At 41.2% G+C, this 21,558-nt stretch overlaps 1 protein-coding gene across 1 annotated transcript in view; it reads left to right on the top strand.

Moving 5' to 3' along the window:
• Nucleotides 1-1,968: 1,968 nt before the first annotated feature.
• ITGA2 (integrin subunit alpha 2) overlaps nucleotides 1,969-21,558 on the top strand; it is an 88,168-nt gene continuing 68,578 nt past the window's right edge. The window contains exon 1 of the mRNA XM_058564104.1: nucleotides 1,969-2,111. Coding sequence (XP_058420087.1) covers nucleotides 2,054-2,111 — 58 coding nt within the window. The 5' untranslated portion in view covers nucleotides 1,969-2,053. The remainder of the gene's footprint in view (nucleotides 2,112-21,558) is intronic.

The following is a 21,558-nucleotide window of genomic DNA, read 5'->3' as shown; positions in this document are numbered from 1 at the left end:
CCAGAGACAAAGCACAAATTCCTGTCTCACATGAAGAGAACTATCTTGCCTCCCAAATAAGGGTCTGTTCCAAATAGTTACTCACATTTCAGTGAGTCAGAAGGAAACAGACAGATATTCATCTCCCTGAAACCTGGCTGACTTTCCACGAGAAGTTGGTGAGGAGAGTCAAACTTGGGTGTCAGGGTTACTGAGCCGCCACCTACGAGCTCTCGGGTGATAGCTAGAGTCTTAGTAAGCAGGTGAGTACCGCAGGCAGGTCAGAGGAAAATGCCCACAAGTGTTTGTCAGGATTAGTAAGTGGAGTTAGTAAGTGACAGATAAGAAAACAGGAAACAACCAGGGGCTATACATTTTGGGTACAAAGGTATTGAGGTTAGAGTCATGATTATAAGCAGTAGCATCTGACAAAAACCAATTTAATACTTTAAAAATTGGAAACTCCAGCCTAGCTATGGTAAAGGGGAACATTTGATTTTTACCAATTAATGAATTCTTTCCCATCTTGAACCACTTTGCTTCATGGTGGCAGTATCCCAAGCATCCTATCTTGCTCATCATACCTGCTCCATAAGACTTGGAATAGTGATAGTAATAATGATTAGACTAATAACTCCTTAAGTTTAATTTATTAAAACATTTGGCTGTTTCACAAAAGTAGTCACTGCAAGAATTCTGGTTTCAGCAACGTGTTGGGAATTTGTGGTTGAACTTTTGGAGGAAAAACCAAATTTAGAGAAAAGTGAATGTCCTGTTCCTAGGTAGGTAAGTAAAAATCTCAGATATGGTTATAGACTGTTCTCTTTCCAGATCTGAGACTGAAATAATGGAAGAAAATGGTCACGGTGTACTATAGACAGAGGAAGAGTCACGAATTCATGTATGGGCTCTCACTCGTCTCTCTCTGTGTCTTGAAGTAAATCGCTTAAATTTAGTAATCAAATCAGCTCCTTGGGCCTGCCCGGTGGTTTAGCGGTGCACGCGCTGCGCTACTGGCGGCCTGGGTTCAGATCCCAGGCGCACACCGACGCCCCCCCCCCCCTCCCGGCTTCTCCGGCCACGCTGAGGCCACATACAGCAACTAGAAGGATGTGCAACTACTACATACAACAGTCTACTGGGGCTTTGGGGAAATAAAGGAGGAGGATTGGCCGTAGATGTTAGCTCAGAGCCCGTCTTCCTCAGCAAAAAGAGGAGGATTAGCACGGATGTTAGTTCAGGGCTGATCTTCCTCACACACACAAAAAAATCAGCTCCTTATCTTGGAGGAGAGGAATGAAAGAAGATTTATACCACACACACACACACACACACACACACACACACACACACACACACACACACGATGCTCTCGCAGCAGGTCTTGCTTAAACATCACCTCGGATAATCATCACTTGTGAGCAGATCTTCTTTCCTGTCCAGTTGGTTTCTAACCTGGTCATTCTGTGCTTATTTTTGTCCGTTTCTCCACCTACCTGGGAAAGGCAGAGAAAGCCACGCACCGCGCAGCCCCTAAGAACTGGGGCTTAGGGCTCGCGGCTCCCCCTGGCCCTCCCACCCCTCCCAGGATCCCGGAGCGGCGAATGGCTGCAGAAGTGCCAGGGTTCTCTTGGGGACCCGGGGGTCTCCTGCGGAGGGGCGTCAGGCTGTCGGGGGTCGAGGTAGTGACAGGCGGGCTCTTGCCCGTCGGATGTGCCCGGCCAGTCCGGTCCAGGGCAGGAAAGGCCCGTCCCCATCCCCAAGGCTTCGGGGATCCCGGGGCTGGGACCGTGCAGGGGAGTTAAGGTGTGGTTTCCGGGGGTGTGGAGGAGCCAGGTGCAGCCCGGGGCGGAGGGCCGGGGCTCGGCGGGGCGGGGCCAGGGCAGATCCGGTGTTTGCCGAGGCAGAGGGGCGGGCCGGGGCGGGCCTTGGCGCCCCAGAAGCTGCCGGGCAACTTTTCCCGGCTCTCACCCGGGAGGAGGAGAGAAGCTCTGGAGACTGCTTTGGAGAGTGTCTGGATTCTTGGATCTCTCTGCAAACCCAGAGCAGCTACAGTCCCCAGGGCAGGCGCAGGATGCGGCCAGGACGGACAGGGGCCGCGCCGCTGCGGCTGGTGTTAGTGCTCAGTCAAGGTAAGCGAGGAGTTTGCTCCGCATCGGCTGCAGGAGGGACCTGCGCGGGTCCCGGGGGCGGGCGGGAGGGGTTATGTGGAATGAGGGCGCAGGCAGCGCGCGTCTCCCCTTGGATATCACGTGGACCAGGCTCCCTGCCATCCGGAGCCGGATGGAGAGACTCCCCATTCCCGCTCTCCCCTGCCTGGTGTCCCCATAATGCGTGTCTCACCCTGTCTGTTAAACACCCTCCAAAGTCATCTCAGTGCGCGCTTTGGTTTTAGACACACGCACGCGCACACATGCATAGAGGGAGTGGAGATTAACGGGTGTCCTGGAGATGGAGAGTCCTGCAGCCTGGCTCAGACAGGTGCCGTGCCACATTGGGACCAGTGGGTTCTGTGGGTCCCCGGAATCCAGTCTTGGGCAGCAGCCTGCACCTCCTCAGCGCCGTGCCTGATGACTTTGCAGGAGCCTGGGAGCCCAAAGTGCTTATTTTTCAGCCCAAGGGTATGAATAATGCCTGTATTTCTTCAGGACGCAGCACTGACGTTTCCTCCCATAGGGTACATAGAAAAACCAAGTGCCTCTTAAATACTTGGCAGAGGGGAATTCTTCCTTCCTTCTGCCTTCCTCTTGTTGTAACGTCGTCTGCTCAACGAAAGTAAACTTAGGCCAGGAAAAGTTCTTTCCACTTGCTTGATCTTAGCCGCCAGAATTCACCGGAGCAGCAGCTGCAGCTGCAGGGCGGTGAGAGTGGGGCCCACCCATCGCCCGACTCCTTTTGCACTGAGAGGGGAAGTGAGGCTGGGGTGCTGAGCTGCTGTGCGACCATCGTCCACCAAGAGAACTGTCCCCAGACCTTATCCAGAGCCTAGAATGTGCTTACTTGAAGAACTTCAGTTTACTTGGTGGGAAAGAAGCCACATTTGTATTTTGTAGTTTGAACAGCTATCAAAACAAAAAAAATGGTCTCTGATTTTCAAGTGTTTTCACAAAGAAGATAAATATTTCCTAAACTGTCCTCCTTTCGAGGCATTTAGCCAGTCGCTATTTTTTATTGTGGAAGAAACCTAGTCCAGATGGACCCTGTAGCATTTTCTCCAGGTCAGAGATAACAGAGAAATAGCACCACCATCCCCACGCCCAGCAGAGAATAGGCATCAATAGGTTTTCTCTCTAACCCTGTGTCTGGTGCTTCACAGATATTCTTTCTGGGGACTCCAAGAGTGTTTTGAGAGGCCATCAACCCTAATTTAGGGGTTTCAGATAAAGTTGGATTCACATTGAAAATTAGTCCCTGGAACATGGCAACCTTCCCAAGAGCTAATAGACGTTTAATTCCAAGCTTTGCATTTCTCTTTAATTATCCATTAACAGAAGCTATGGAAACATAACATCATTTTCTTATCTTTGAGCTGTTGAGGCTTGTTTTTTAAAGGGGAATGAGAAATACTTTGATGGAATGTGTTGCTGCAAGGCATGAGGTCAGGTACAGAGATTTTCACCTGGAGTTATTTGCTAAGGACAACTCAATGCAAGCAAGCAGAGGTGATCTGAAATGACATCTGTGAAAATATGTTGCATGTTTATTCCTTCCTTCTGCTCCAGTTGTTTGCATACTCAAGGAACAGGTTTTCTTTTAATTCAGGATGATCATAATAAAGCTTTGTCATCTGTGATATCAGTCGAGGTTCCTATGGAAGCAGCATCATTTTTTTGAACCATGAATATCCAAAATTAACATGAACAAATGAAATCTTTAGGTCCGTGATAGCTGAAATTTTTTATGGCATTACCCTATCTGTATAAAATTTTGGAGTATTTGTCATTACTATACACACACAGATATAGTTGTTTACAAATTATATACATGTACAATTGTTTTATATAAATACATACCAAAAATTAAAATGTAAAAGGCATATATGTGTGTGTCTTTATATATCTTCATCCTCTCCAGCATACACACCAACCACTGTGGAAACTTAAAACCCTCAAATCTCATTTAACACTTAGATGCACATTCGCTTTTCATAAACCTTCTCACGGGTATTTAAGAAACAGCGATATTCATAGTTTGGTTCCATATTATCACCTTTCATTGGTCATTCCTGGGTTTAAGTGCTTGCAGTCATGAGACCTAGATAATCCCTAAACTAAATAATAGGTCTGTGGAGAAAAGTGAAATGTAATTTTAAAATGATGATGTCACACATTCTCAGGTGTGTTGCCAGGCCAAGGACAATCCTCCCCCTGGGTTCTAGGCCTCATCTTCTCTCACTGCCTCTGGTACCCTGCACCAGTCATCCCCTCTTTAAGGAATATCTTCACATCCTCTCTCTAATTTTCCCTCAGGCTGTAAATAATTCTAGTTTCTCTCATAGTAAGCAACTCCTCCTTTTAATATGTAATTTGGCAGCTCCTTCCTCCTGAAACACTCTCCACCTCTGGCTTCTGCTCTTTTCTCCTATTTTCCCGGCTGTTCTTTCTTAGTCTCCTTCACAGGCTCATCTGTTTGGCCCGGTCCTTGGTGTTCACAGAGTTCCATCCTGGATCCTCCTCTTCATTCTACCAATTCTCTCTGGGCCAGTTCCCTGCTCAAGTCATTATCTCCAGCCAGACTCCCCTCCTGAGTTCCAGATCACTATTTCCATCTGCTACCAAGTATCTCCACCTAGATGTCATAAAAGCACGTCAAACTCCACATGTCCTCAACTGAGGTCAACACCTGTCCTTTGAAATTTTCTCTTATATCTTCTACTATTGTTTAATGGCAGCAATATCGTGTATTCCTAAAACTAGGAATCCTTTCCCTCGTTTTCACCCTCACGGCCAATCTCTCAGGTTCTGTTCTCTCTCCTCTCCAACTCATGCAACTTCTGCAACCACCCCGTTCAGGCCCTTGCTTTTTTTGTGTCTGGACAACTACAGTTTTAAAATTGGTTGTCCTGTTTTTGTCTCTTATCCGTCCAGTCCATTCTCCTCATTGTCACCAATGTTACTTTCTGAATGCTTACCTGTATTCAATCACTGCCTTGATTAAACGTTTGGTCCTTCGCCATCTGGCCGCAGCCTGCCTATTCAGTCTTTCCTCTACCACATCCACTCCTGCACACACTTAATGCACAAGCTCACACACTACACATATGCACACACAATACACACACCCCAAAGCCATGTATATCCACCCTTCTGTGTTCTGACTGCACCTGATTATCTTATATTTAGTGTTATAATATTTTCCAGACTATTCTCTTTGCTTTCACTGCCTTGATGCTTTTTATCTTTCTCTCTCATCCCTTTGCAAACGACCGTTGTCCAATGTTAGAAGAGACAATCTCAAGCAGAATTATAAAGTAGGGAAGTTTTTCTTTTGTAACAAAAAAAGGAAGCTTGAGATAATCTCTCATTTCTGGGACTAACTCTAAACTACCTCTCTCCTCTCATCCTCAGCCCCTCAACAGACTTAGGCCCCCCTCTGAGAACGTAACTCCTCCCACCCCGGGGCTCTCCAGCTGTACCTGCTATACCTGCCCAACCTCCGCTGAGCTTTGCTCTCTTAAATACTGGCTTATGAGCCACTGTTTGATTTAAAGTCATGGATTGGGGCTCAGGATTCAGTATTTAAAAACAATTACTCATATGTTTCTGATGTACAGCCAAGTTTAGAAGTAATTGCTTAAATATTAGCACTGCACCTCCTCTTTCCTAACGAATTAAATTTCCAGTGTTGCCTGTACTACCTGGTTGTGAGATGACCACCAAGACAGGTAGATTTCAACACAGGAGTCAGTGAATGCCTCAGTTTGAGTGAATTCCCTCTAAAGTGGGTGCTGACTGCTCCTGTCTCAGTGCTAACAGCCTTGGGCATATTAAAAGGGAGAAGCCTATTAATGTAAAAAGATGAGCTTGTAATGATGGAATGTTAGACATTCAGCAAAATAAAGACACATTTAGTTAGTGTGTCAAAAATAAAGAATTTCAGGGAAAATATTTGGGACCAAAAGTATCATCCTGACATCATGTAAATATTACTGTTAAAGTCACAAGCTTTAGTCTGGACTATCAGCCCTGCTTAGCTTGGGATATTGCTGAAAGATTCAGCACAGCATAAAAGAGAAAAAACCATGGAAGGCTGTCACTCTCATTAGCAAGTCAAAGATGTGAAGGGTTTTGTGTTTTTTTTTTTTTCATTTGTTATAGTGACAAATGATTTACTCGGATGAACACAATAGAAGAATACTCTCTAAAGAGAAGAATCTTGATATCACAAATCCTGAAACAACAATAGCTTCTGGATATGAAAGTGATTCCTATGATGCCCCTTCACGTGATCCACAGGTGCTTTGTTGATCTGGCTGCAGTGAATTCCATAAAACTAGTATTTGATCATATTTTTACGCAGTAGTTGCTATATGTAAGGCAACGTGCTAGGCCCAATGTGGAACCATAGGAAACTTGAAACATGGTCCAGAGAGGTTGTAGTCTATTCAGAAACAAGTTCAGACATGAGGGAAGGACTTCGTCTCAGCCCCTGGAGGGTGCCTAACCAATTTCAGACCCCGCCATCCTCCTTTCTCACAGAAGTCCAGTTATTGGGTTTCCCTCCTCCTCTGCACACCTAGACGATCCAGGGGATGTTGAGGGGTGATTGGACTGAGCCAATCATGATGGTCCCATACCTCTCGCCGGTGTCTGATTTATACATGGGCATGTAAAGCACTTTTGGCCAATGAGATGTGGAGGGAGATCTGCTCCAGGACTTTTGGGAAAGAATTTTTCATTCCTCGGAGAGATGCTGGTTAAGAAACGTATTCTCAGATCTAGATAATGAAACTTGGAACAGCTATAGCCATCTTGCAACCATTATGTCAGGTAGCTTGAGGATAAAGCCAATATACTGGCCTAGTGGAAAGATGGAAAGAAAGCAGGTCCTTGATGTTGTCTTTGAGTTTCTGAATTATTGAAATTTAGAGCCATCATACCTCTTGGTGTCCTAAAAAATTTCCATGTAATTTAAAACTTAGTTATGTGTTTTTGTTATGTCATTGTGTTGTCAATGCTTATGACATAGAGATATTACATAAGTTTCTATAACATGAGATGTCATATGATCGTATATAATTAATGGCTAAATGAGTGATACAGAACTAAATGTTGAGTTCAGAGGATGGAGAAATATCACTGTGACACATTTAAGTATCAAGTCCCCAGAGAAGTCTTCATGGGGACAGGAAAGAATCATTAGAGTTCAGACCTACTGTGAAGGACCTCAGAGATCACAGAGTCCAGTTCTCCCCTTTTAACACGGCTGTAAGTGATAATATGGTAATATAAGATAGAGAGTAACATACCCAGGAATAGGACCCAAGTCTCCTAGTTCCTGGGTCAGATGTTTTAGATACTTGAATAGGAAAGGGGGAGGTCATTGTGCCCAGAACACATTGCTCACGGTATTCACAGAGAATGAGAGCTAAGAAGTTGGCAGGCCCCTGCCATGAAGGGCCTTGTAAACCATGGTAAGGAGCATGAATTTTATCCTGAGGACCATGGAAAGTTTTGAAGGGCCTTAAGCAGGGGAGTGACATGTGCAGATTGGCTCCTGAGGTAGATCCGCCTGGCAGCAGGGAGGATGGTGGATTGAATGGAAGCCAGACTGAAGGCACCAAGACCACTTAGGAAAGAACCGGTTCTAGTTCCAGTTTAGTTTAGTTTAGTATGCCAATTGAGAGATGATGGGGGTAAAAACTCAGATAGTGGCAATAGGGAAAGATAGCAGGGGACAGATTTGAAAGATGTTAAGGAAGAATGGGTAGGATTTGGTGATTGATTTACTACGGTGGCAGCGAGAGAGGGAGAAGATAAGACGGAGGCCTAGGTTTCTGATGTGGACAATTCAATGGGGTGCCGTTTACTGAGATGGGGAGTGCTGAAGGAAGGCAAATTAGAAGAAAAAGATGATCAGTTCAGCTTGACAGGTTGCGTTTGAGACATCCAGGTGTACAGGTCTAGTTAGTAGATGGTTATATATAGCGGCGTTAGGAACAGGAGAGCGCAGGGTGAGGATGGAGATTCAGGAGTCATACGCATCTAGAGAGTATTCAAAGACATGGTGTTGATGAGTCACGCAAAAAGAGACTAGGAGATGACTTTGGCCACAACCCGAGGAACTACCTTACAGTCAAGTGAGGAAGTGGAGACACCAAGGGAGAGAGAAGGAGAAGCTGGAGTAGCAGAAATAAGGCTGTGGGAGTGGGATGCCACAGAAATATTTTGAGAAGGAAGAGATGGTCATAGGATCTACTCCTTCACGAAGTCAAGCAAGTTTGACAGCTTGGCAAGGGCAGTCTCTATGGAGTGAAAAACGTGGAAACCAGAGAGGAGTGGGCTGAGGAGTAAGTGGAAGATGAGGAAATGTAGACAATGTCGGGGAGTTTGGCAGTAAAAGGGAGGAGAGAGAGGCTAGAGGGGCGAGATGGGAGTAACTGCCTCAGAACAATCAAGCAAACAAACGTGGGAAAGACCTGCATAAAAATTATTATAATGAGATTTTTTTTTACTTCTATTACTCATGGTACTGCATAATACACTTGTAATTTTTGAAAATTGCATTTTGGCATCTGTATGTGGCAGAGTCTATAACACAAGAGGGGAGAGGAGGGGGATTGATGTCTATGGAAAGGGTGTTATCAGGGTCTATGGAGAGGGAGAAAATTGGATGACCCACAACAACAACAGCTCTGGCAACAGATTAGAAGTCACAGTTGATCATGTGAAGGAATGCAAAGTAGGTTCTGGGGTGTCAAATGGAGAGGATATTAATTGATGGGAGAAAGGTGAAGTTGACCAAGGATGCCAAGAGGGAAAGTGAGCAGAGCTTTGCGGGACACAGAGGAGGAGATAGCAGAGCTATGGGAATAGGCACCTCTCCCCCTCCCAGGTGGCTGCTTGGATTGATGAGAGCCGTTGGATACATGTTTGTTTCGGAACATACTCACTACGCTAAAGTAGTTTTAATTAATAAGCGTGATGCAGTTTTTAGGATGTGTAATATATAACAATATTCCAATTCTGGTAGTAGAATTAATATCAGTGCTTTAGTCTGATTTTCTAAAAGAAGTTCTTTTAGAGCTATAGATTTATGTTTCTCCAATTAAGCTTTTAATTCTTTATTTCTATCCAGTATAATAAAGATCCTCAAAGTAATCTTTTCGGAAATCATAGTCCCATCTAGCACAGAGAATTAGTGTTGGCTTTGAAAGGTTATGTTAGTAAAATATTAAAGCCTTTTATTCTGTGTAACTCAGGGGTGTTTTCAAGGCATTTAAAACATTTTCATTTAATCATATAAATTAGAAAAGAAATTACTATCTATTCTTAATTTTGTTAAAGTCATAATTAGTTCAAAGTGCTTATCTTCAAGCACTTTATCCAGTCTATGCCTGCTGAACCCTGTGCATGTAAATTACATTTACTAACCGGTATAAACTTGCACTGCATATTTTGCTAATATTTTCAGGTCCATAGAATATTAGGACTGTAAATAATTTTCAAATATATTTTTCTTCCTTTGAGAGAGTTGTCTGTTCAGCTGCCCAAACAGTTCATAGAAACTGTGCAGTTTTGTCAGTGATGATTCTTGCATTATTATGCTATGTTCAGAAAGGGTAACCACAATTCTTTTATTAGTTTAAAGTGTCTAGAGACAGTTTTTACTGCAGAAGCCATACATAACTCTTGATCATTGAAAGGCTTTCTGTATAAAAATGTGGTTAATGTTTAAACAGAGCAGTGGAAATAAAAGCGTGGTCGACACTGTATTGGTCAGCGTGAGAGATTATTTCATTGTGTTTTGAAAAGCATGAACAAAGCGATTGCACCCATGGATGGCTGGAACATTGGCAGTTGTCATTCTCCCCAATTCATTTGAGGGTGGCCTTTGTCTTTGTGCAGCCTGATCTCATTTCCATGGAGACCGTGTAGAAATGCAGACTGAATACAAGCTGGCTTCTGGTCAGTTCAGTCAGATAACTCTATTCCAAATTGTTTACCAGTTACCTTCAGGTCCTTTAACCAAATAGCTTTTGGATCCTTGTTAGAATATGAACACGGAACCTTCTGGATTTTATAACCTTTCCTAAACCATGTTCTGAATGCTAGTGCATAAAATAGATATTTCAGAATAATTGACTTAGCTTTCTGTTACTTATTAACATTGTTCCCTGGAAAAAAAAAAAAAAAGAAAAACTTAGCCTTGGAGATTGGAATACTTTTATGTGATTTTTATTTTCCTTTTAGTACAAAAATGTAATAAATAGCCCGAATAAAAAAGTCTTAATGCAAAATCAAAAGATGATTAAATAAATAATTTATGTAAATGTCACAGTGTCTTAGTCCATTCAGGCTGCTATAACAAAATACCACAGACTAGGTGGCTTATAAACAACAGAAATTTATTTCTCACATTTCTGGAGGCTGGGAAGTCCAAGACCAAGACGCCAGCATAGTAGAGTTCTGGTGAGGGCCCTCTTCCTGGTTCATAGCCGGCACCTTCTCGCTGTGTCCGTACGCGGTGGAAGGGTCTCTGGAGCCTCTTTTATAAGAGCACTAATCCCATTCATGAGGGTGAAGCCTAAACCCCTCCCAAAGGCCCACTTCCTAATACCATTGTCTTTGGGGGTTAGGATTTCAACATAGGAAGTTTGAGGGGACACAAACATTCAGACCCCAACACATAGTAAGTAAGAAATCCCTTTATTATTACAGTATTTAATTTTTGCCCTCAAATTATCAGACTTTAATATATATGTCTTTTTGTTATTTTCATTGTTGTTGTTATGGTTCAAGTGAGATAGGACCTTAGCCCTTTTTAAGAGTACAGTTCCATGGTCTCTTACCTTGGTCTGTGTTCTCTCTTTCTGAAGTACTCTTCAGCCGCCAACACCTATTCTGTATATCATTTAAGTCTCAATTTCCTTGAGGCTCGTGTACCCTAGGAAGCCGTCAAAACCCCTAATCCAATTTAGGTGTCTTCTCACATGGACCCATTCATAGCAGTTGTCACATTCTATTTCAATAATCTGTTGACTTAGCTCTAATTCCTATAGGTCGCAAGCTCTGAGAAGACACGGCCCATGGTTCTTCGCTTGTGCCAAGTTGAATTTTGTTGACTGAATAATGAATGCATGAGACATGTATGGCAGCTACTGTAACATGGATTAAAGGCACACTTTCAGAATGAATGCCAAGCTGAAAACTTCGTATTTTTTCCAATTAGAATATGCAAAAAAGCCTCTATTTGCAAGTTTATCTGAATTTGCTAAAATACTTCTGTAGGTAATAAGTTTTTTTCACTTTTTTGACGGAGTTTGTTTGCTTTTGAAACATTTCTCCTTTGTCTTGAAATATCTAGCTAGGATAGCTCTATTGACAAGAAACAAGATGAATAAAAGTATATGACAGGGCTGACATCTTTTCTTGCCCAAAAAAATTCTTTCCTGTTACCCTTTTCTATTCTCATAAAGTGGCACCATAATTTATCTTCAGCTTGACTCTCTCTCCCACTGAATACATTCTTTAAGATCACCTTCCGTTCTATTTATCAGTGTATTTCCAGGACCTAACATATAGGAAGCGCCCGGAAAATGATTGGTAAAAAAATTAAAATAAAACTAGAATTCAGATAACTGTGAGGTAAATATGTCCATTGAAATACTAAACTTGATTAATAATTTCAGCTTATAGAAGCTTTTCTTTATAAAGAAGAATATTTTAATATCCTTATAGAAAAATGACAAATACTAGAATAGTCATCTTAACAGAAAACATATTTGTATTTCTTTCTTTTCATATTTATGTGTGAAAATATTTTTTTCATAGATATACTCTATGAAAGGAGTATAGATACAGGCATACTTTCATATACTGTTTATACGAAAATGAATAGTTTATTTTTTTCACTTGATATCTTTTGTGTATACTTTTCCATATGGACTTCATATTTTTAAGTTTACATTACTGTATCCTGCCATGTCATGGTTAACTATTGTCACATTGTTGCATATTTAGGTTGTTTCCTGTGGGATTTTTGCCCCTGCTGTAAATAATGTAGCTATAAATATCATTGTACAAGAAGCTTTTTCTTTTCTTTTTCCTTTTGGATGGTTTCCAGAAGAGGCATTACTGGGTCAGAGATTATATGTATTTTTTAGTTCTTGTTGCATATTGAACGCTGCAGTCATCAGTAAGGTGTGAATTTACCAATTTCACCAACATTAGATTTTAATTTACTTTTTGTAGTTTTTAAAAATTTTTTTGTAGTTTGATGGATATAAAGTGATGCTTCGTATTTATTTTAATTCGCATTCTTTATATTCATCAGAACACATTTTTTAAGTTACAATTTAAAAATGCCAATCTTTTGAAAAATATATATAAATTAGGATATTCTAGAATTTAGGCTAGAAGAAACCTCAAGAGATCACCTTGTAAATGCCTCATTTTTATAACAACCAGCCTATAAAATGACTAATGCCCAGAACTCCAGCCTGCAGTGTGCTGTCCATTGTTTAAGGATGCCCTTCAGAATTTCTTTTGAAAATCTGACAAACTTCCCTTTGTCACCTGTTTCCCACAGGCTGATTATAATCCATTTTCACTTGAGGAGTGGCGTTCTAGTTAAAATTTCCATACTTCCATGGATCAGAACTCTTTAGGGAGAAAAAGAAGACATTCTATTGACTGCGAGTAACTGAATCTGGAGATTGTTCTGGTTAGCTATTGCCATGTAACCAATCATCCCCAAACTTAGTGGCTTAAAATGACCGTAATTTGTTATCTCTCATGGCTTCTTCGGTAGGACTTTGAGAATGCCTTGGGTGGGCAGTTCTGGCTCAAGGTCTCTCATGTGGTTACCATTAAAGGTTAGACAGCTCTCTCTCTTCATGTGGTCCCATCAAGTGGTCTCTCCAACATGACTCCCTCTGGGAAGTCTGACTTCTTCAGGGCAACTCAGGGATCCACAGGCAAGTGTCCCAAAAGAAACTGCATTGCCTTTTCTAGCCTAGACTCAGAAATCATGCAACTGCATCTGTTCATCAAAGCAATCACACAGTCCCACCTAGATTCTGGGGGAGGAGACTTACTCTGTCTCTTGATGGGAAGAGTGTCAAATAAATCCCAGATGTGTTTTAAAACCACAACAGGAACTTAATCAACTCAATGGTGTTTGCAAGACTGTTCATTATTTAGCCCAGAGTTGCTCAACATTGGCATTATTGACATTTGGGGCCAGATAGTTCTTTCTGGGGGGAGAGGAGGAGCTGTCTTGTGCATTGCAGGATGTTGAGTGGCATCCCTGGCCTCCACTCACTAGATGCCAGTAGCCAGCCTCCCCAGCCCAGTGTGACAACCAAAAATGTGACCAGATTTTACCAAATGCCCTTTAAGGGATGAAATTATTCCAGGGTTGGGAACCACTACACTAAACAAGCATTTATTAAGCACATTTAATATTCATGGCATCATGGAAAGATCTCCAGCTCTGAAGAGTAAGTTCAATGCCATTTTTCTGGGTGACTTTGGATAAGTCACAGGCAAACTACTCCTTACCTTGCTGGGTCGTTGGGAGGATCAAATGGGATTATGAATGGAAAAGTATTTTGCAGACTGTAAAAGCATATGTAATTTTATTTTTTTTTAAATCCATATACTTGATATTCCTCCATTTTTATCATTATTCATTTATTTACGGGACCTTTATGGGGTGCCTATCATATGGCAGTGGAGTGTCAGACACTAGGGGAATTGGAGGGTTCAAGGCAGCCCCTCTGGAGCTCTGCTTTCTATTTCCAACATTACCTGTGGAGGAGAATGGTAGCACCCAGATCCTTATTGAATGTAAAATTTAACATTCAAAACAGAGACTTTGAAAGAAAAATCACATTTTTTTTTTCTTAATGAAAGCAGGAGATTGTTACACCACTATATTCCAAAAGCAGTTGTAAGCGTCATTTTGGGCTTTTGGTTTTGCACTAACTTTTTTTTTTTAAGCACCATAGCTATAAGCCAGACATGATAGAGCTTAAATCTGTATACAATGTGTGGTCATTTCCAAATGGCCTATAATATCCGTTTCGTTTCTTTGTTTTTTTGAGGGGAGGGGGAGGGCTTTCTCTATTATTTTTGCTTTATTGTCCTTTCAGCATGAGGACAATGCTATTGAAAATGATTTCCTGAGGTTAGGTGTGTGTTCTAACGATCTAATGTGACCTATGACTATTTTCCGTTGTCATACATATTCTAAGTAATGATTAGCTACACTTTAGAGTTTGAAGTTTATTTTCTTAGTTTCAGAGTCAGGGTCTGAGTAACCACACTTCCTGCTTGTGTGGCTTCCTGGAGAGTCCATGGACTGATAATGTTTTCTTGGCTTTCCTGGTGTGCTTTGAGTATGTCTCAGCAAAATGCAGCAGTATGTCATCCTCCTACCCATTATACAGCAGTTCTCAGAGACTCAAAGGGAAGTTTATTCAGGATACGTTTTTCATGTTAGAGGTGAAAGTGGGATCACAAACTGGTAGGCCTTTTTCAAGTTCTCAAAAAGTATGCTAGCCTCAGTAACGTATAATGTTATTCATAGTAAAAACAAAACGAAAACAAGCTGTCTTTACTAAGTGCTCATTTGCTAGGCACTGGATTGAGAATTTTATATGCATTGTCTGATCACAATGAGGTAGGCTCATGTTTTATCTATTTCACAGGTGAAAAGGCGGTGGGCTTATATTGGATGAGGAACTTGCCCAAGGTCACAGAGCTATTCATACCTCAGAGGCCAAGCTCTCAGGCACTATGTGACACTGTTGGTCTTGCCCAGTATATGGATTTTTCAGTTAAAAAAAAAGTCCTTGTACTTCTAGCACTGGTATACTTCTGCCACCCCATCACCCCAAAATACAGTCCTTCTTCTCTTTAGGGTTCCCTATATCTAGATAGAAAGCAAAGTTAAATGTTCTCTAAAATTCTAAATATAAAATAAAATGTGTGTGTATATTTGTATATATATATATGCATGTACGTCTATGTATACATATTTATTAATCTATCTTTTAATCCATCTACCTATGTATCTTCTCAGTAGCCTGCATTCAAGCGTCTTCCTTTGAACCAGTCCAGAACTCATGTTTATTAACTAAACTGGTCTTTATTGATCTCCCGTTATATGCATAACTTATTGTTAGGTGGAAAGGTGAAGCCATCAGTAGTCTATCTGTTAATTCAATTAATTATTATTGGTCCACAGTCCTGTGCTGGGCACCATTCTGAGTACTGGGGGATATAGCAGTAGACAAAATAGACAAAGTCCCTACTCGTAGGGACGAAGGCAAATTTACCATAAAACAAGTGAATCTTAAGCTTCGGGGACCCTCACTGTGCAGGCCCTTTCCCATGTGTTCAAATGGCCTGATATTCTTATTAAGTATGCAAAAGCTAAGATCACTGTCTCTTTTGTACCCTAACATAACACGTTTCAACAAAGACATCAACCCCCGACTGATTAATAAATGTCATCAATTCAAAGAGTTTCTGGATTAATCCCTATAAAAGAAAACTTGAAATGCCTTGAAATATTATAGCTCCTGGACGATACTGGAAAACAGTCCTAAACATTTACATGACATTACAAATAAGGAGTTATGAAAATGCAAGGAACTTTTCTTAACTATAAATAATAATTTAAAAAATTCAGTTTACCATGACAGAAGAAAAATTGAGTTCTTTTTAGAGAATATGATTTTACATGATTATTGTCAAGTGAAGAGGTGATCAAAAGATGTAGAGCCGAAGACTGTAGGAAAAAGGTATTACCGAAGTGTATCCGGCAATCAGTAAAATGTATGTTATTTTTTTTTTTTTTTGGATTTTTCAGCTTTTAAAAACATGTAACTTGCTAGGATTGCTTTTTTCATTCTATAGAAATATTTAATTTTATACCTGAATTTTTTTTACAGTTTTGTAATTTTTTTCCTTAAAGAGCCACTCCCCCCCCCCAAATTGTAGAAGCTTCAGTCCCTACAAAACTTAGAACTCCCCAAACGGACTTCAATGAGGGAGGCAGAGAAATATAAAAGATAAATATATAGTATATGAGGTAGCGATGCTCTATTGAGAAAAATACAGCAGAGTAAGGGTACAGAAAATGCCAGGCAGGGGGTGGGAAAGAGGAAGGTATTGTTTTACATGGGGTTATGTGTTACTCATCTACTGCTGTATAACAAAGTATCATAAATGAAGTGACTTAAAATAATATACATTTATTATCTTATAATCTCTGTGGGTCTGGAATTTGTGCATGGCTTCACTGGGATCAATCAAGGTGTAAGCCAGGGCTGAGGTCTCATCTGAATGCTTCACTGAAGAAGGATCCACTTCTGCTCACTTCCATTCTTGGCAAAATTAATTTTCTCCAGGGTTCTTGGACTGAAGGCCTCAGCCCTAGCTGTCTCTCTGCTTTCAGTTCCTTGCCCATAGGGCCTCTTTGCTTCATCAAAGCCAACAAGAGAGAGCGTCTGCTAGCAAGATGGAAGTTACAATCTTATGTAATGTGATTGCGGAGGTGACATCCTATGACATTTGATTCTGTGTTTTGAATCTTCAATTCTAGTGATGTGAAGTCACAGGTCTTGCTCTCACTCTAGGGGAAAGGATCACACAAAGGCATGAATAACAGGAGATGGGGATCATTGGGAGCCACCTGACAACCACAGGTAGTCAGGAAAGGCAGCTTTGATAGACTTAGGTTTGATGCAGAAACAAGAAGGCAGTGAGAGTGAACATGACACTCTCTGGAAAAAGAGTATTCCATGCGGAGGGAACACATGAGAGAGGCCTGAGGTCAGAGTGTGTTCAAGGAAGAGCCCGGAGTCCAGCTGAGTGATCTAAAGGGATAGGGTAGGAGGTGAGGTCAGACAGATGGGAGAGGGAATGATTATGCAGCTATCGAGGTGAAACTTACACATGAGAACAGTTGAGTAACATTTCGAGGTAGTACACCACAATAAGAGATGCAAATGGTGAGTATCGAGGGAGTTAGAAGGGTATGTGCAGGCTAGAATGGTAGGGGAAAACCCAAACCAAAAGTTTATGGAGAAGTGGCCTGTGAACAGAGATATAAAGGAAGAAATACTAACTTCGGTTATGCCTATTGTTTCCGTCTATTGGCTCAAGACATGCGAGGCATATCTTGTTACTGAGCAAGTTAGTCAACAGGCGCTGACTTGCTAACTGCACAAAAATGCTATTCTGAAAGAGAGAGAGAGGAGTTTCTCTTTTCACCCAGAAGGAATTGAGGAAGAAATTGTAGTGAATTGATGAGCTGATACTCCGTATTTCTCCCAGTCCTCTTGGCAATTAGGAGACAGTGAGTCTGCCAGATGGCAACTCCCCCTCCAGCATCCTTATGAAAAAAAGAGAATCTATTGAGTTGTTAGGAAGCACTAAGTCATAGTAAATGGACCTAAGAAGCAATTGCAGTAGACTTTTGAAGACATTCATTGCCTGCAAGATCAAAAAAGGTGAAAGGGCCTCAAAGTCACCTAAGTGCCACAGTATGACAAGACTTGATGCAGTTACTTTGTCACTTTGATTTTTTTCTCACAAAACATTAATCTTTAATAATATAACTGAAATTAGTATGTATCTCTCCCATATTTATATATGTGCATCTATGCATTGACAAAATTATCTTTAAAACTCAGAATAGTAAATTGAAATTTTCTGGTATAATCTGATTTCCCCGTCTTAGTCTGCTGGGGCTGCCATCACAAAATGCCGCAGACCGGGTGGCTTTAACAACAGAAATTTATTTTCTTATAGTTCTGGGGACTGGTAGTCCAAGATCAAGCAGTCATCAAGGTTGGTCTCTGGTGAGACCTCTCTTCCTGGCTTCTAGACTGCCGCCTTCTTGCTGTGTCCTCACATGGCCTTCCTCTGTGTGCACATCGGGAGATTTCTGCGCTACTATTCTTCTTTTTATATAAACACCAGTCCTGTCAGATTAGGGTCTTATGATCTCTTGTAACTATTACCTCCTAAAAGGCCTTATCTTCAAATATAGTCGCATTAGGAGTTAGGGTTTCAACATAGGGATTGGGGGGGATGCAATTGATCCATAACACCCTCTTAAGCTTAACAATATATTAATGGATTTTTTTCTGGCCATGGAAGTGATGTACGTGTTTCTTTGTTATGAACAGAGAGTAATTGTCGAATAAATGGTACATACATATACTGTAGAAGAAAAAAGGTTGCCACAAATCATGAAGCAGGCAATTATCACCCAGGTGTCAGCTGGAGTCTCTCTGCTTCTTAAAATTGAGAGAAGATTCATTCAAATCCCTATTCCATTGCAGGAAGATACATTGCCCTCCCAAGATTTCTCTGAACTCCCAGGAGGTATCCATTTTCATTGTCGTTCAGCCCCAAAGTTCCTGACTGCAGAGTTTTTGTTCTCCACTCTGTCAGGTCTGGTATTTGATTTTACACTGTGTACAAGCTAATGCATTAGCCTGTTACTGTTTCATCGTTGCTGATAGATGATATGAGATTCCCGAGTCAGAGACGAAGGGCATTATTGCTCACAGCACAGCAAGCAGCACGAGCATGTTTACATCAGTTTCCCTTGTGCTTCCTCATGAAGTCTCCTGGGGGCTACATGAAGGAGTCCAAATGGAAGCCTGCACGGGCAGCAGGGTGCATTACAAGAGAAGCACACTGAGCTTGGTGAACTTGCTGTTTTATAGCCAGAAGTCAGCAAGCCTGCTCTTTGTCTTAGAAGGAGATATTATTACCTCATCCCCCAAGGTTGCTTGCTGCAAACACAATCCTGAGAAATGGCCCAGGTAAACAGCAGTCAGGATCTTACATTCTTGGCATACACATTGTATCGAGTTGAATGGTGGCCCCCCAAAAGATATTTCTATGTTCTAGTCTCCCAAATCTGTGAATATTACCTTATTTGGAGAGAGGGTCTTCAAAGATTGCCTTGCAGAGACTGTTGATAGAAACGTGAATGTTGAAGCCATTTCTGATGAAGGCTCAGGAGGGAAATGAAGAACCTCTTATTGGAAACTGGAGGAAAGGTGATCCTGGTTGTATATGGGCAGAAAATTTGGCCTAATTGTGTCCTTCAGTTGTGTGGAAAGAGGAACTTTCAAGCAGTGAACTTAGATATTTACCTGAGGAGATTTCCAAGCAAACTGTTGAAGGTGCAGCCTGCTGAATGTAGTAAAATGCATGAGGAAGGAACTGTTAAACAAAAAGAACAGTACTTAATGATTTTGGAAATTCTCAGCCAATGTAGATTACCAAAAGAAAAAGGTAGTATTAGGAGACTCATTGTTAGGAAAGTGCCCTCAGAAGAGAAGGCCAAGGGTGTGGTTGGAAAGTGTTTTGCTGAATGGATTAGGTGTGTGATTTATGGATCCTCTCAACAATCTCGGCAGAGGCCAGGAATAGAGGTGGAGTTATCCAGGAAAGATCTATGCAGAGCTCTCTTGTCTAATGGCACGGACTCCCATAACATACACAGGAAAACTACAAGGTTTTTAGGAATGTTGTCTCAGCTGAAATGCTACCATCTTGGACTGAAGGGGACAGAGAAGCAGAGGCCAATAGAGCTGCTACAGGCCCAGAGGACCTACTGTCCTAGCAGCTTTCAAATATACAACACAGTACTATTAACTATAGTCACCATGCTGTACATTACATCCACATGATTTATTTATTTTATGACTGGAAGACTTCTTATATTTTTGTTCACTATTTAACAGAGACATTTTCCCCCTAAAATGTCTCCATACATCTGCAGGAATGGGCCAAAGTGCACACTGAGGATCCTAGTTAAAAACACCTGTCTTCCCAAGGCTACCTCTTGCTGTTAGCCTTGATTCTCTTCTCTTAACATGAATTTCTTCCCCTATGTCTCCCTAGACCTTTTCGCAAATGAACCCCTTCTGTGAAAATTCTGCCCGATCAGCCTTTCAACATATGTAGATATGCCTAAATTTTGCATTGGCCACACAAATGAGACTCTCCTGCCATCTTTTACTGCAAAATAAGTGTCATTAAGCTCTGACAATGATATCATGGAAGTCAATAAGCTTCCCCTGACAAATTTTTGTTGTTGAATATAGAATGACATATTTTGTTTTATGCATTTATTTTGCCTTGTTTTCAAAAGATTTTGTTCCTTTCTTTGCTTCACTACATTTTTGAGAACAAAACTGGGTTAACTACATCTAATCCCCAAACATATATTTCTCTTTTGAATTATCCTACAACTTAAAATTGGGTTCCAGAGTAAAATGGGAGAATGAATTCTATATTTGCTGAAACTAATTCTTAAATTATTAAGGTTTCCAAAAAAATCTATTTCAGAGATAAGCAGGAACTCTCAGGGCAGGAGGTTCTATAAAATTTTTAAATGAGTGGGGAAAAAAAGAAGTCTTCATTAATCAATGTGTTTACCTATCTGGTTTGTGTATGGATATTAATATGGCAACAAGCCAGGTTATAATCAAGGCTGAAACACTACCCCCTTTTATTGTGGAAATAGAGGAAATTAGTTAACCCTCTAGGACATACTACAATGCTTATATTTGCAGTAAGTTTTGGTGAGATTCGCTGGACTACTTTGGTTTGGTTGCTGTCAACAAATGCACAGCAAAGTCACCTTTGATAAATACTTTGAGTTTGCTGTGCTACTATTGCATTCACAGGCATTCACATGAGGACAAGGAGGGAAGATTACACTCTGGGTAAAAATATTGGTACTGGTGACCCCTTTGGGCAAAGCTCAAGTCACCTTGAGACTCACTGCATCTAATATAGACCCGGACATGTATAACTTAATGAAACAATCTAGGACTTGCTGTGCCAGATTTTTCACTGTTTCCATAGTCTTCTCTTTCACACTTTTAAGCTGCTGAACAGGATGTTCCTTGTGCCTGGAATGACCTTTGCCTTCCTCTTTACATAGTGAATTCCAAGTTGTCCTCCAATGTCCAGATTGCTCCCTCTTCTGTGGAGACTTCAAATTGAGATTTACCTTCTTCTCAACTTTTGGCTCCAGCTTCTTTGTACCTCTCTGAAATTTAATATTTATTACATTATGATGTAATGATTTGTTTTTCAGTCAAATTACCAGAATGAAAGCTCAAAGACAGCAGAGATATGGTTCATTTTGTTCATTGCTATATCCTCAGGACCTAGAAAAATGCCTAGCACAAAAGAACTGGATGAATTTATTATTATTTTATTTTTGGTGAGCAAGATTGGCCCTGAGCTAACATCTATTGCCAACCCTCCTCTTTTTGCTTGAGGAAGATTGTCTCTGAGCTAACATCTGTGCCAGTATCCCTCTATTTTGTATGTGGGATGCTGCCACAGCATGGCTTGATGAGTGGTG

This window comes from Diceros bicornis, chromosome 20, assembly GCF_020826845.1.
Source record: "Diceros bicornis minor isolate mBicDic1 chromosome 20, mDicBic1.mat.cur, whole genome shotgun sequence".
Classification (NCBI taxonomy): Eukaryota; Metazoa; Chordata; class Mammalia; order Perissodactyla; family Rhinocerotidae; genus Diceros; species Diceros bicornis.
Note: the sequence above shows the minus strand (reverse complement) of the source record. Positions and strands in the feature narration are given on the sequence as shown.